The 16741-nt window shown below is 38.3% G+C and overlaps 1 protein-coding gene and 1 long non-coding RNA gene across 8 annotated transcripts in view; one reads left to right on the top strand and one right to left on the bottom strand.

Moving 5' to 3' along the window:
* The window catches only part of LOC139452295 (SH3 and PX domain-containing protein 2B-like), a 291496-nt gene that overhangs the window by 246782 nt on the left and 27973 nt on the right, over positions 1–16741 (bottom strand). For all 6 annotated transcript variants that reach the window (XM_071233713.1, XM_071233712.1, XM_071233711.1 and 3 more), the window contains one exon: positions 3316–3391. In XM_071233713.1, the coding sequence (XP_071089814.1) occupies positions 3316–3391 (76 nt within the window). The remainder of the gene's footprint in view (positions 1–3315; positions 3392–16741) is intronic.
* LOC139452891 (uncharacterized) lies at positions 6619–12031 on the top strand. 2 transcript variants are annotated; one of them, XR_011652388.1, is made up of 4 exons: positions 6619–6855; positions 9022–9218; positions 10778–10881; positions 11839–12031. It is a non-coding gene; the product is annotated as an uncharacterized lncRNA (long non-coding RNA). The 2 variants fall into 2 exon arrangements; XR_011652389.1 differs by lacking the exon at positions 10778–10881.

Below are 16741 nucleotides of genomic sequence, written 5' to 3'. Positions count from 1 at the left end.
GTCTTGGCTGTCTGGTTCTGTGTGGGAATCACCATGGCATACCTTGTAAAGTGGTCTGTAATTACTAACACATTCTCATATCCTCGGGAAGATTCCAGTGAAAGGAAGTCAATACACACTAACTCCAGAGGTTGGCTGGTGTTGATACTCACAAGAGGTGCTCTGACATACTTGGCCAGAACAATCCTTCCCGTAGCAGTGATAGGGTGAGGTCTCTTCCAGGGTTCCACTTCGTCATTGCATCCTATCATGGCTCTTTCTACACAGGAGGCAGGGAGTACCAGCTGTAGCCTTGAACAGGGATGCATCGTTCTTTGCAGGTGGAATCATCGCTTTCTCTGGCTTAAGACCAGATCTCACACTGGCTATCCATGGTCGGAAGGGTCGGATCCTGATACTGTGCCTTCCTCCAGTCTCTGTCGGTCATGACTGGAGGCTGGATGTATGGTCCTTTGAACAGGTCAATATTTATGACAGCTGATAGGCACAGGGATTCTACACAGGGTTGAGAATGGATTACATTAAACGCAGCCTTGAACAATTCTCTAGGAACCTCTTCCTCTCTTGATATCCCTGGTAGCCTGGACAATCTGCATCGGCATTAATCTGAGTTGGGCAATACACAATGTTAAAGTTATAAGCTGCAAGTTCAGCTAACCAATGATAACCAGTAACATCGCGTTTGGCTGTGGTGAGCACGTAAGTAAGTGGATTGCTGTCTGTAAATAATGTGAAAGTATTTCCGTACTTTTTTTCATGTATTTTTTGGAACAAGGAATTCTTCAGAATAGAAACCACCATTCATATATGAGTTGGCTAGTGGCCAACTTAGCCCTTCCCAGATGGAATCAACAACCTGTGTTGGATGCTGATGGAAGTGTAGCCTGTCCCCAAGTCGAAGCAAATTGAGAATCCAGCCGTAAGATGTGACAAGATGCCAATTATCGGCATAATCTATGATCCGTCACCCACTGATCCTGGGGTTGGCAATAAACTAAGGTAGAAGTTGAAAAACCATGGTAGAAACCAAGTCGATAGGTTTAGTTTGAGGTTGAGTTGACCCTAGAGAGTCATGGAAGTTGACCTCTTTGTAGGCATGTCTTTGGTAGACATCCCCGACTTTGTTGTCCGAGGGAATAGGATGTGATGAAGAGTTATTGTTGACATCTGGAAACCATCTGTCTTCTCCTGACGCAATGTCAATGATCCAGTGAAATTTCTGAGTGAACAGAAATGAAGCTGTGATGGGCTGTGTGAGATAGGATTTTTTTACGGGACCTAAGATAACAATCGGTATCTCTGGGTGAGATGGTAATTGGTAATTGAGTAATGGCGGATTGTCATCCGTCTTAGTGTGAGTTAGCTGTATCAATCGCAACCTTGTTGATGCATGAAGGCTGAGGCAGAGTCGTGGTGTGGACGGTGTGTGGCAAAATCTGAGCGTTCAGGCCTGGGGGTAATGACTGTAGCATCTTGCTGAGCCATCAGTACATTAGCCATGATCATGCAGAGAAGAAGTATCCCTGCCAGATTGTCATAGTCCTGTCAAACCCATGTAATTCCAGACGCACAAGTTTTCGCAGCATATAGGAAATCATCCTGTTGTTGATTTGTAGGCAAGGATGAACGAGTATGTCAGATAAATGAAATTAAGTAGTATCAACATTTGTGATCGAAAATCAGACAACTACACGATAGATAATAATACAAACATGCTGTAATAAAAAAAATAAAATGAAATATTCATAGTCATGTTACATTGCAAGCGGAATATGTTTTCTAATCATGTTCTTCTGTTAGTCATGTCATTGGTCTGTCAAAGTTCGCAAAAGGTTGTTCTGTCTTGAACTGTAATGGGATGTCCTCAGTGGTAGTGAGAACTTGTATTCTGTTTTGTTTATTTAAAGCATTAATTTTTTATAGTTAAGCAAGTCTACCTCCACAACCATTGTAATGTGCAGTTACCAGCCGACTCGTCTTGCATCAAAACATGGGCTGTGTACTTGCAGAAGCAGATCACCACGAAGTACGCTGATCACTGTGTCGGATTAACGAGAATGATTAATGAGTGATTTCAGTAATTCATTTCAAATTAGGTGTGTCAGAGTCGGAGTGCGAGACTGTCGGATTAAAGTGTCTAAATAGCACTGTTCCCATAATTTGTGTTGGATAAAGCCAACTGTAGGATTAACGAGATTTGACTGCATGTTTAAACAAGAGGCCCATAGGCCCTGTATCGCTCACCTGGATATTTACGCAATCATGACAAAATATACATTTGCATTGTACATGTATATAATACTGCAAATATTTCGTTATTTAGCATTTAAAATGGGTGGACAGCATGAATCTGACAGCATGAACGTGTATTTCTCTACATACAAATGTAGCATAAAGATCTGAACCGTTTCCATGTTATGATCCAGGATAAATCATATCAAAGGTATAACTCTCTTCATAACATACAAATATATACAATGTATCTGTTTATTATAGGGTGGGGATAATATCAGTTTGCATGTTATGGTTACGGTATGCCGGACAGATGAACAGAAGGGCCAGTCCTGGTGGCATATGTGCATTCCTCTTATAGGTTATAGACCGTTGAAGATCCAGAGTAGAATAGGTCTCCAGCAACACATGCTTGCTGTAAAAGGCGACTATGCTTGTCGTAAGAGGCAACTAACGGGATCGTGTGGTCAGGCTCGCTGACTTGGTTGATATATGTCATCGATCCAAATTGAGTGAATCCATGCTCATGATATCAGTCACTGGATTGTTTGGTCCAGACTTGATTATTTTCAGACCGCCATCATATAGCTGGAATAATTCTCACCACCGGAGAATGCTTCCAACAATATATGGTTGATATCTATCTCTTAGTTCCAGAGAAGAAGTCGTCCCCACCACCTAGGAATGCTTCCAGTCAAATTTCGTTAATTTCCAATTAGTGGTTCAGAGGAAGAAGTCGTTTGAATAAATTGTTGATGGACGACGGACGCCACGGTATCCCATAAGCACACCTTTGTCCTTCGACCCAAAGCTGAGACTTTGGCCATGAGGTATTCCTATGAACTCATCAGGATGACTTACCAGTGAAGACGACATCATTTGAAAATCTGAAGTTTTATTTAGTGTGATGTTAACCAAATTGCAAGAATATTGGCTATGATGTAATAGAGTTAAGGTATTTGAAGGATTGTGATACTTGTTTCAATTCAGATTCTTGTGATGCTCTGTATTTCTTTTTGCTTTTTTTGTTCAGTCAGATTGATAGCTTATAAAAATGTGTATGACCTCAGTCTTTGTGCATACCTGGCAAGATTGGTATTATTCTTTGAGACGGCTCCATCACACCAGCCTCAATAGGAAACTTGTTCAATACTGTGCCCTGAAAAAACAAAAATAGTGCTTAATAAAAATGTACCAAGGGCAGTACATTTACATGTTGTACTACAGTCCCATCACTTGTACGAAGAACCGATACTCAAGCAATAGTTTTGCACTTTATAACATGGCAAGTCCGCATCCCCATTATTTCCCTCAAACAAAAATCTTCTCAAACAAGAGAGATGAAATTTATCCCTCATTGAAATTTGTTTGACAGTTCTAGTCTGCAACAAATTCATTCCAAGTGAAGGTCATTCAATTCAACAATTGTGACAACAGAAAACATCAAGGTCATTCAACAAATTACAACATGGATTTCAAAACTTCCTGAAATGCAGATTAATCCTATGCAATACTCATTTTTCATTCTGTTGTAAATCTCTACTGAACCAATTTTTTTTAGCAAAACCTAATTATTTGAGCATACACTGAAACCTAAAATATGACACGGTGCAATATTAATTTTGAAAGTTTGTCACACCATAATGCAGCACCTGAACTCAATTCACTTGTGCAATGACGCACGTGAAAAAGTGTTCACTTTTTAAGAGCATGGTCATCACATGACACTTTCTGCCACAACAGTAACCTGAATACCAATGCTAAATTGCACAAATAATGTGGGCTGCTAGTTTGGAATGCCTGAAAATTTTACACTTATACTAAAATTAAGGAATATATTTGGAAAGTGAGCCACAAAGGAGGCAGTACTGGCATCCACGACAGTAGTGGATTTAGCAAATATTGATGTTATTTATAGATCTAAAATGCATGTTACTATCATGGAACTGTTCTGGGTGAACAATACCTTCCAAATGACGTGCTGGTTTTCTTGGGGAATTAGTCAGCAAAGAGCCAGAGTCACAGGAGACTAATCACAATTTTATTTACAAGAACAATTAACAATTTACAAAATACTTAGAAAATAACTGAGGGTGCCACAGAGAGTCGGTACACACTCTGGGCTGTGGGAGAGAGGTCTGCTTGGTAAGAGAGTCAAACCCCTTCTCTGCTAAAACTTGGCTACAGTATGTATTTAACAAAAATTTGAACAATAAAAAGGAAATGTGATTGGTTGATACACGATTGGTTGTGTCCTATGCTAAATGGATGGCTAGACAGAGGGGAATACTAAACCCTGTTGATCCTGTTGGACTGGCACTAATCTTGCTGACATATTTACTGGATGCTTTGAAAGAGATTATGGTGTCACTATAGATGAGCTTGAGTTGGGGCTAATTCTTAATGCACTATAGATGAGCTTGTATTGGGGCTAATCCTTAATGCACTATAGACGAGCTTCTACAGGGGCTAATCCTTAATGAGTTTTAATTGAAGTAATTGCTGAAATGTTATTCTAATATACCCCGGTAGGTGATGACAGATATACTTAAATAAAATAGTTCAATGTAATCTATGGCATCTATTCCAAATCTCAAAATTCCCAAATTCTATATAAGCAACCCCTAAAGCCCCCTCTATCTAAAAAACTTGACTCAATACAATATCAGGCTCTCAAACTCATTACACGCACCCAACATGGCACCTCCTACACCTCACTTCAGGCCTTAACAGGAGAAATGCCACTAAGTCTACGCAGGGAACAGCTAAGCTTAAATTTCTGGGCCGCGTCCCAATCAAACCCTCTCATCCAAAACTTAATAAACCAAAACATCAGCCCTAAAAACCAAGCTCTAGCTCGTAAACACCCCTTACTTACCCCAATATCCCAAAGAATAACCAACTACCTAAATGAACACCAAATTAAAAATCTTAAACAAAACTGCAAACAATCAAATATCTTCACCCCTAAACTTAAAATACCCAAAATAGACACAACACTAGCTAGCCAAATAAATAAACAAACCGACCCAAACATAGCTAAAACTACCACACTAGCATACATACACAAAAATTGGCCAAATTGGTGTCACATTTACACGGACGGATCCTCAGATCCGACCTCCAAACACACGGGTTTCGGAGTCCATACCACACAACCAACTAAAACCACACAATCCTTCCGACTCCCAAATAACCAATCAATATTCACGGCCGAACTAATGGGCATGGCCTCAGCCCTCCACAATCAAGAATCCAAAAACAACCAAAAAATCCTAATACTTACTGACTCCCTAAGTGGACTACAAGCCCTCCAAAACAAAAATACCAAAAACCGACCTAAATTAATAAATCAAATACTTAAGGTTCTACTACACCAAATCAGTACCAGTTTGGAGAGTGCGGTTTTCGTAGGGAGCCTTCAGTGCAGATCGAGAGATATCTTCAGGCTGTGATTGGAGGATATTCTGTAAGATTTTTATGTCTTTCAAATGTACATCCATCCAGTTATTAAAACTGACCATGTTTTTCTATATTTAGTACTGTCTTTTTCAACATGATGACTTATGCTGAATGTGACCACAGCTATTTTCAAGTAGGTGACATTTGGTGCGAAACTGGGGGTGGTGTGTTTAGCTTCCGGTACACGGAAAAGGAGCTGGCTAAGCTAGTCATTTTTATTTTTTTTATTGCTGCTATAAGGCCAAACTGTGCACACACGTACAGGTAATAGCTGTTGAATGCTTAGTTATTTAAAAAAAAATCATAACGTTACTATAGAAGTCTATGGGAAAACATTTGGTTGTGTGTAACCTGTAGGGTGAGTGCACATTTCAGTAATTCATACTTTACATGCTTTTCTGTTTATATTTCACCATGGATACACCATGGAGGCAAATTTAAAAATAATGACAGTGAAGTTGGGGACATTTTGGGTTGAATGGAGCATTTGGATGGGCTGGAAATGAATGTTGCTTCGCATTGTGGTCGATCTCAGCATGAACCCCCCAGGGTACCTCTGTCCAACAAACCCTCCTCCTGCCTTCTGAATTTGTTGAAACTGATGAATTTGACAACAAATTAGGATAAAGTCACCACTGCCACAACAATTTCTGCCTTGTGTCAATCGCTTGCCAGTCAAGTTACGCGATGCCGTTATCTTGAATATGAAGCATGTACACTGCTGACAGCAGAATATGTCAAACATCCCCTTATTTATAGTAAACAATGTAGCATACCAATATGTCTTTCTGTTAGGTGCTCTTGTGTGAATGAATGATGCTATTTTTCTATTAAGTTTCTTAAAACAGACTTATTTTTCACTCATATAACTTTCAAATAATTATTTTGTCCCCTCAAGAACTGACTCCTGGCTGTTATATCCAAACTGGTTTGCCATTTGATATTGTCTGAACACTTTTTTCAGCTTTTCACATGCCTGATGTTGACTGGGGAGGTATATGTGCACTCATGCAGAAGAAGTAGGAGTTTCGACATCGAATTTGGCATTTGGAGAAGCTGATCCGAAGTCCGGTGTTGGCAGTGTGTGATCGACAACCCTTGTTTTGCCTCGCTGCGCTTTATTACCTTGTAGAAGTTGTGGAACTTGGACATGTAGGTACAGTAAGTACATTTAAGAACCCCAGTCCACTTGAGGCCCCTCTGTTGCTCACTATCAAGTGCCATAATAAGATGACCCTCATGCACTAGACATTTCTGACAGTGCTCCCTTAATGCCTCACTGTGCAGTTTTTTAGTTTGCAAACATGAAGTAAGGGCTATACACCAGTCCCAGAACCTGCTTAGATGAAAATAATACCCACTGGCTCTTTTGGAATGTAACATTATGGTTCTGAAATCATCTGTAAAGAATGTGATAGTGTTCGACAAAACTAAATTATCTCCCCTGTTTAGTAAAATGCATTGTATCTTTCATTCCCCTATAAACCCATAAATTATTGGAGAGAAACACTATTTTAAGCTGGTATTGCATGACACTGTTAATTGTGAATAAAAAGAATTACATTTATGTCAGAATAAGCTGTACATTTTCAAAATTTTATGGAATTTTAACTTTGTTTCATTGAAACTGGCAAATAACTGAAATAAGCAAGTTTAGCCACCTTGAAACATTAAACAGTAAGAATGTTTGATGTCCTGTGAGTATTTTAAAGTCTTAACTAAATAAATCAATAGAGTTAAGTGTAATTTCCTTCCATGTTGTGGTTTCAAAAAGCTTTTTACTACTTGTGGGTCCATTTCAATTTCTCGGCTTTAATAGGCGGTATGGTTCACTGGTCAGTGTGTGAGATTGCTGTTAACAATGCACCCCTTTATTTCCTATTTTCTGGTAAAGTTCATTATCCAGCCTTACATATATGATGACTTTAAAGCTGCTTAATGTGTCCCTTGCTTATTGTTGGCCTGAATTCCATGCTCTCTGTCCAATTTTGAGATTTTTTTTCTGATTCCTTTCCATGTGTACTTATGTCATCAGCCTATATCATAGAGGATTATACTTTTGATTTTTGGAGTATATGAAAGCACAAACATTTGTGATAGCCCCTCCATAGATGATTTACCAAATGCTGACAGCCATTTGAGTGTTTAATTATATAAACAATGGATGGTGTAAGTTCGAGCAATCTCAAACAATATCAATCGCATCATGTCATGAGTGTCAAAACCATATTCCATGAATGTAGCAGACTCTGCTATGTTCTGATGATGTCAGCAAAGGAAGGCAAACAACAGACCACTACTCAATTTTAAATATGTATTGTAACTGGTTTTGAGGTTTAAAGATTTGTTCAATTTTTTTAGTCGAAAAAATATTTTAGGGTGATATGATCTATGCAGCCTCAATCATTTATAGAATTGACCCCTGACCACCATCTTTTATGAAATATAAATGAACTTCCATGGTCAGTGCATGAAGGTAAAATCTTCTTTATTAATACAGAAATGCCTTTTGTAAAACATTGATGAAGTGTACATCATTAAACTCTCACAACTCTTTCTGTGCATCAAAACTATGTATTCTGGTGCCATATAGACATGCTGGATAGGAACAAGTAGTGAAGCTTAATCCAATTTCCATTTTTTTTCTGAGAAGCTACATATATATACAACATATAAATCACAGATTTGACAAGTGCAAATATATTCTGATTTGTCTACAGGGTGAGTGCACATTTCAGTAATTCATACTTTACATGCTTTTCTGTTTATATTTCACCATGGATACACCATGGAGGCAAATTTAAAAATAATGACAGTGAAGTTGGGGACATTTTGGGTTGAATGGAGCATTTGGATGGGCTGGAAATGAATGTTGCTTCGCATTGTGGTCGATCTCAGCATGAACCCCCCAGGGTACCTCTGTCCAACAAACCCTCCTCCTGCCTTCTGAATTTGTTGAAACTGATGAATTTGACAACAAATTAGGATAAAGTCACCACTGCCACAACAATTTCTGCCTTGTGTCAATCGCTTGCCAGTCAAGTTACGCGATGCCGTTATCTTGAATATGAAGCATGTACACTGCTGACAGCAGAATATGTCAAACATCCCCTTATTTATAGTAAACAATGTAGCATACCAATATGTCTTTCTGTTAGGTGCTCTTGTGTGAATGAATGATGCTATTTTTCTATTAAGTTTCTTAAAACAGACTTATTTTTCACTCATATAACTTTCAAATAATTATTTTGTCCCCTCAAGAACTGACTCCTGGCTGTTATATCCAAACTGGTTTGCCATTTGATATTGTCTGAACACTTTTTTCAGCTTTTCACATGCCTGATGTTGACTGGGGAGGTATATGTGCACTCATGCAGAAGAAGTAGGAGTTTCGACATCGAATTTGGCATTTGGAGAAGCTGATCCGAAGTCCGGTGTTGGCAGTGTGTGATCGACAACCCTTGTTTTGCCTCGCTGCGCTTTATTACCTTGTAGAAGTTGTGGAACTTGGACATGTAGGTACAGTAAGTACATTTAAGAACCCCAGTCCACTTGAGGCCCCTCTGTTGCTCACTATCAAGTGCCATAATAAGATGACCCTCATGCACTAGACATTTCTGACAGTGCTCCCTTAATGCCTCACTGTGCAGTTTTTTAGTTTGCAAACATGAAGTAAGGGCTATACACCAGTCCCAGAACCTGCTTAGATGAAAATAATACCCACTGGCTCTTTTGGAATGTAACATTATGGTTCTGAAATCATCTGTAAAGAATGTGATAGTGTTCGACAAAACTAAATTATCTCCCCTGTTTAGTAAAATGCATTGTATCTTTCATTCCCCTATAAACCCATAAATTATTGGAGAGAAACACTATTTTAAGCTGGTATTGCATGACACTGTTAATTGTGAATAAAAAGAATTACATTTATGTCAGAATAAGCTGTACATTTTCAAAATTTTATGGAATTTTAACTTTGTTTCATTGAAACTGGCAAATAACTGAAATAAGCAAGTTTAGCCACCTTGAAACATTAAACAGTAAGAATGTTTGATGTCCTGTGAGTATTTTAAAGTCTTAACTAAATAAATCAATAGAGTTAAGTGTAATTTCCTTCCATGTTGTGGTTTCAAAAAGCTTTTTACTACTTGTGGGTCCATTTCAATTTCTCGGCTTTAATAGGCGGTATGGTTCACTGGTCAGTGTGTGAGATTGCTGTTAACAATGCACCCCTTTATTTCCTATTTTCTGGTAAAGTTCATTATCCAGCCTTACATATATGATGACTTTAAAGCTGCTTAATGTGTCCCTTGCTTATTGTTGGCCTGAATTCCATGCTCTCTGTCCAATTTTGAGATTTTTTTTCTGATTCCTTTCCATGTGTACTTATGTCATCAGCCTATATCATAGAGGATTATACTTTTGATTTTTGGAGTATATGAAAGCACAAACATTTGTGATAGCCCCTCCATAGATGATTTACCAAATGCTGACAGCCATTTGAGTGTTTAATTATATAAACAATGGATGGTGTAAGTTCGAGCAATCTCAAACAATATCAATCGCATCATGTCATGAGTGTCAAAACCATATTCCATGAATGTAGCAGACTCTGCTATGTTCTGATGATGTCAGCAAAGGAAGGCAAACAACAGACCACTACTCAATTTTAAATATGTATTGTAACTGGTTTTGAGGTTTAAAGATTTGTTCAATTTTTTTAGTCGAAAAAATATTTTAGGGTGATATGATCTATGCAGCCTCAATCATTTATAGAATTGACCCCTGACCACCATCTTTTATGAAATATAAATGAACTTCCATGGTCAGTGCATGAAGGTAAAATCTTCTTTATTAATACAGAAATGCCTTTTGTAAAACATTGATGAAGTGTACATCATTAAACTCTCACAACTCTTTCTGTGCATCAAAACTATGTATTCTGGTGCCATATAGACATGCTGGATAGGAACAAGTAGTGAAGCTTAATCCAATTTCCATTTTTTTTCTGAGAAGCTACATATATATACAACATATAAATCACAGATTTGACAAGTGCAAATATATTCTGATTTGTCTACAGGTTCTACTACACCAAATCAGTACCAGTTTGGAGAGTGCGGTTTTCGTAGGGAGCCTTCAGTGCAGATCGAGAGATATCTGCAGGCTGTGATTGGAGGATATTCTGTAAGATTTTTATGTCTTTCAAATGTACATCCATCCAGTTATTAAAACTGACCATGTTTTTCTATATTTAGTACTGTCTTTTTCAACATGATGACTTATGCTGAATGTGACCACAGCTATTTTCAAGTAGGTGACATTTGGTGCGAAACTGGGGGTGGTGTGTTTAGCTTCCGGTACACGGAAAAGGAGCTGGCTAAGCTAGTCATTTTTATTTTTTTTATTGCTGCTCTAAGGCCAAACTGTGCACACACGTACAGGTAATAGCTGTTGAATGCTTAGTTATTTAAAAAAAAATCATAACGTTACTATAGAAGTCTATGGGAAAACATTTGGTTGTGTGTAACCTGTAGGGTGAGTGCACATTTCAGTAATTCATACTTTACATGCTTTTCTGTTTATATTTCACCATGGATACACCATGGAGGCAAATTTAAAAATAATGACAGTGAAGTTGGGGACATTTTGGGTTGAATGGAGCATTTGGATGGGCTGGAAATGAATGTTGCTTCGCATTGTGGTCGATCTCAGCATGAACCCCCCAGGGTACCTCTGTCCAACAAACCCTCCTCCTGCCTTCTGAATTTGTTGAAACTGATGAATTTGACAACAAATTAGGATAAAGTCACCACTGCCACAACAATTTCTGCCTTGTGTCAATCGCTTGCCAGTCAAGTTACGCGATGCCGTTATCTTGAATATGAAGCATGTACACTGCTGACAGCAGAATATGTCAAACATCCCCTTATTTATAGTAAACAATGTAGCATACCAATATGTCTTTCTGTTAGGTGCTCTTGTGTGAATGAATGATGCTATTTTTCTATTAAGTTTCTTAAAACAGACTTATTTTTCACTCATATAACTTTCAAATAATTATTTTGTCCCCTCAAGAACTGACTCCTGGCTGTTATATCCAAACTGGTTTGCCATTTGATATTGTCTGAACACTTTTTTCAGCTTTTCACATGCCTGATGTTGACTGGGGAGGTATATGTGCACTCATGCAGAAGAAGTAGGAGTTTCGACATCGAATTTGGCATTTGGAGAAGCTGATCCGAAGTCCGGTGTTGGCAGTGTGTGATCGACAACCCTTGTTTTGCCTCGCTGCGCTTTATTACCTTGTAGAAGTTGTGGAACTTGGACATGTAGGTACAGTAAGTACATTTAAGAACCCCAGTCCACTTGAGGCCCCTCTGTTGCTCACTATCAAGTGCCATAATAAGATGACCCTCATGCACTAGACATTTCTGACAGTGCTCCCTTAATGCCTCACTGTGCAGTTTTTTAGTTTGCAAACATGAAGTAAGGGCTATACACCAGTCCCAGAACCTGCTTAGATGAAAATAATACCCACTGGCTCTTTTGGAATGTAACATTATGGTTCTGAAATCATCTGTAAAGAATGTGATAGTGTTCGACAAAACTAAATTATCTCCCCTGTTTAGTAAAATGCATTGTATCTTTCATTCCCCTATAAACCCATAAATTATTGGAGAGAAACACTATTTTAAGCTGGTATTGCATGACACTGTTAATTGTGAATAAAAAGAATTACATTTATGTCAGAATAAGCTGTACATTTTCAAAATTTTATGGAATTTTAACTTTGTTTCATTGAAACTGGCAAATAACTGAAATAAGCAAGTTTAGCCACCTTGAAACATTAAACAGTAAGAATGTTTGATGTCCTGTGAGTATTTTAAAGTCTTAACTAAATAAATCAATAGAGTTAAGTGTAATTTCCTTCCATGTTGTGGTTTCAAAAAGCTTTTTACTACTTGTGGGTCCATTTCAATTTCTCGGCTTTAATAGGCGGTATGGTTCACTGGTCAGTGTGTGAGATTGCTGTTAACAATGCACCCCTTTATTTCCTATTTTCTGGTAAAGTTCATTATCCAGCCTTACATATATGATGACTTTAAAGCTGCTTAATGTGTCCCTTGCTTATTGTTGGCCTGAATTCCATGCTCTCTGTCCAATTTTGAGATTTTTTTTCTGATTCCTTTCCATGTGTACTTATGTCATCAGCCTATATCATAGAGGATTATACTTTTGATTTTTGGAGTATATGAAAGCACAAACATTTGTGATAGCCCCTCCATAGATGATTTACCAAATGCTGACAGCCATTTGAGTGTTTAATTATATAAACAATGGATGGTGTAAGTTCGAGCAATCTCAAACAATATCAATCGCATCATGTCATGAGTGTCAAAACCATATTCCATGAATGTAGCAGACTCTGCTATGTTCTGATGATGTCAGCAAAGGAAGGCAAACAACAGACCACTACTCAATTTTAAATATGTATTGTAACTGGTTTTGAGGTTTAAAGATTTGTTCAATTTTTTTAGTCGAAAAAATATTTTAGGGTGATATGATCTATGCAGCCTCAATCATTTATAGAATTGACCCCTGACCACCATCTTTTATGAAATATAAATGAACTTCCATGGTCAGTGCATGAAGGTAAAATCTTCTTTATTAATACAGAAATGCCTTTTGTAAAACATTGATGAAGTGTACATCATTAAACTCTCACAACTCTTTCTGTGCATCAAAACTATGTATTCTGGTGCCATATAGACATGCTGGATAGGAACAAGTAGTGAAGCTTAATCCAATTTCCATTTTTTTTCTGAGAAGCTACATATATATACAACATATAAATCACAGATTTGACAAGTGCAAATATATTCTGATTTGTCTACAGGTTCTACTACACCAAATCAGTACCAGTTTGGAGAGTGCGGTTTTCGTAGGGAGCCTTCAGTGCAGATCGAGAGATATCTGCAGGCTGTGATTGGAGGATATTCTGTAAGATTTTTATGTCTTTCAAATGTACATCCATCCAGTTATTAAAACTGACCATGTTTTTCTATATTTAGTACTGTCTTTTTCAACATGATGACTTATGCTGAATGTGACCACAGCTATTTTCAAGTAGGTGACATTTGGTGCGAAACTGGGGGTGGTGTGTTTAGCTTCCGGTACACGGAAAAGGAGCTGGCTAAGCTAGTCATTTTTATTTTTTTTATTGCTGCTCTAAGGCCAAACTGTGCACACACGTACAGGTAATAGCTGTTGAATGCTTAGTTATTTAAAAAAAAATCATAACGTTACTATAGAAGTCTATGGGAAAACATTTGGTTGTGTGTAACCTTAAAAGCTCCAACGACCTAACAAAAGCAGGCAAACAAATAACCTTCTTGTGGATACCCGCCCACGTAGGAATATACGGTAATGAAAACGCTGATAAAGCAGCTAAACTATCCCTCAAAATCCCAGAAATAAGCTTAAACTTACCCATCTCAAAATCAGAAATTAAAAGTGTAAACAAACAAAAAATCACAAAAAAATGGCATAACCTATATCTAAACTCAAATAGCCAAATCAAAAGAGTGCTCAGCAAACCACTAACCAAACCAAAAATTCTCCATCCATCAAAAAAAATCGACAGAGTAATCACTAAACTCCAAACAGGACACACCAACCTAAATAACCACCTAAAAAAATTTAAAAAACACACTACAGGTAACTGCCCACACTGCAAACAACCAGAAACCCCAGAACACGCACTCATCCACTGCACACACTACCTAACACATCGAACCGCATTACAAACCACCCTCAATCTAAACAAGGCTCTCACTCTAGAAGCAATACTAAACCCACAAAATAAACTAGAAAACTTCAAGGCCTTAGGCGTATTCTTAATAAAAACGGAACTAATAAAACGCATCTAAAACCATAATAACCTACCAAATCAAAATCACATAAACAAACAATCATCCACCATACCCAGCTCCCTTAGTTCTCCTCCCCAACCCCATAGGCATCTATTCCAAATCTCAAAAATCCCAAATTCTATATAAGCAACCCCTAAAGCCCCCTCTTGGGTTGCACAGACCACCCTCGCCCCTTTCGGAAACACATTAAATGGCCTGGCCGGGCCCGTGTGCGAAATACGCATCAGTCGGAAAGCGCACGTTAAATCTCCAAAGTAAGTAAGTAAGTAAGTAACCCCTCTTGGGTTGCACAGACCACCCTCGCCCCTTTCGGAAACACATTAAATGGCCTGGCCGGGCCCGTGTGCGAAATACGCATCAGTCGGAAAGCGCACGTTAAATCTCCAAAGTAAGTAAGTAAGTAAGTAAGTAATGTAATCTATAAGACTAAAAGACATATCCTTTGTCTGGGAGATGGGATCTTGATACCTAAGGCTAGCATTTATCTAAAAGCTTCAAATCAATTAAACTATGTAGACGTAACTCTTGTCTTACTGAATAGTATGTCTAGAAGATGCGATCCCGTTACCTTAGGCTAGCAACCATCTAAAAAGCTATAACTGAAACTACTGATATTTTATATATGCATTTTACCTAATGATAATTATTACTTGCTAAACTATAATTATATGAAATGATGTATAAATATTACACCATGATAACTCATAAAAGCACTTGATGTAGATCTAATTATTATAAGATAACTTAGTATAAATGTTAACCATGAAGTTGTCATAGCGACTGATTTATGCCTACCATTGTCTGCAGTACATTTGACTTCAAGGGCAATTTACCCTGTAGCCATGTCTCCTTAACTTAATTGCCATTACGTTTTAGGCGCTAATCCCCGTTGTTAATCCTCACCAACATTTCATTGTATTTTGACTGTCAGTCAGCCTGGACTACCATATCACTTCCCTTTAACTACTGCTTTTATAGTATGGCATTTATTGCCCTAATTGATCATCCCATGAACTGTGTTTGTTAATCACGCCCATATGTCCAAAGCAACGTCGTTGTCTCTTTGTCTGTCCATTGTTGTTCATTACTATATATGTGCTACCATTACATAGTTACTGGGGTGTTAGTCAGGCTTGGTATTCCGAGTGCTGGCATAGGGACGACCTCGAGCAGGATATGCTGCTCGTAGGAAACGCCCTGAGGTGAGCTGGAGCTCCGTTCACCTCTTGTACGCCTGAGCTGGAAAGTCTGCTCATTGCTGTGTTTGTGTTGTCAGAGCAGGTATTCCGCTCATTGTGCAATTGTTGTTTATTGTTTACATGTTGTGCATAAAGCGTTCCGGGACAGTGATGTCGATTTTGTCCTTTATTCCCCCAAGAGCTAATTCCCCGTCAACACATGCACGTTGACAACTGGTGTTAGAATCCGGCTGGAGTAACTTTTGAGCTTACTCCCGATCCCGTAACCTCTCTGTATGCCTACCACCCTGAAGAACAATCATCAACTCGAGCCATGAAGAAACAAGATTGAAGAAAACAACAGGAATCTCTCCGAATCTCTCCGAATCTCTCAAGATTTCGTTCATACACAGGACCAAGGAAGTATAAACGCCTATCCCGCAGTGATCCTGACCACAGCCATCATGATGCAGATCATACAGAAACCGCCTCACGGGCACCTACAAGATGGAAACTGTGTACAAGATATCTCATTGGGACTTACTAATTTGTGTTTGATTACATGGACTCAATCAAGGATATATATTGTGTGACTGTTGAATAGTGCAACCAGGTATGTTTAATCAAAGCCAGTATATTAATGCCAAAATGTGTCTTTCCAAAATTCAGTTTTGTATGTGTGCAATATACTCCAAATTACATCTTTATTCAAGCTAGATCTTTGAAGTTATTGTGTAGGGAATCTTTGAAATGTCTCCAGGCCACGCCAGACATATAGATACAGCTAGGGCCCAGACAAACCTAAGCTGTAGGGTTATCGAGTCACACCTTAAAGCTCGACTCGTAATTTCAAAAATCTACACGACAAAATTTGTCATTTGGTACAAGTAATTAATGTGCACAGTTTGGTACAAAATTGAATATATTGTCTAG

The sequence above is a fragment of the Haliotis cracherodii genome, unplaced genomic scaffold, assembly GCF_022045235.1.
Source record: "Haliotis cracherodii isolate W230 unplaced genomic scaffold, xgHalCrac1.p SCAF_9, whole genome shotgun sequence".
NCBI lineage: Eukaryota > Metazoa > Mollusca > Gastropoda > Lepetellida > Haliotidae > Haliotis > Haliotis cracherodii.
This window is presented reverse-complemented; position numbering and strand designations above follow the sequence as displayed.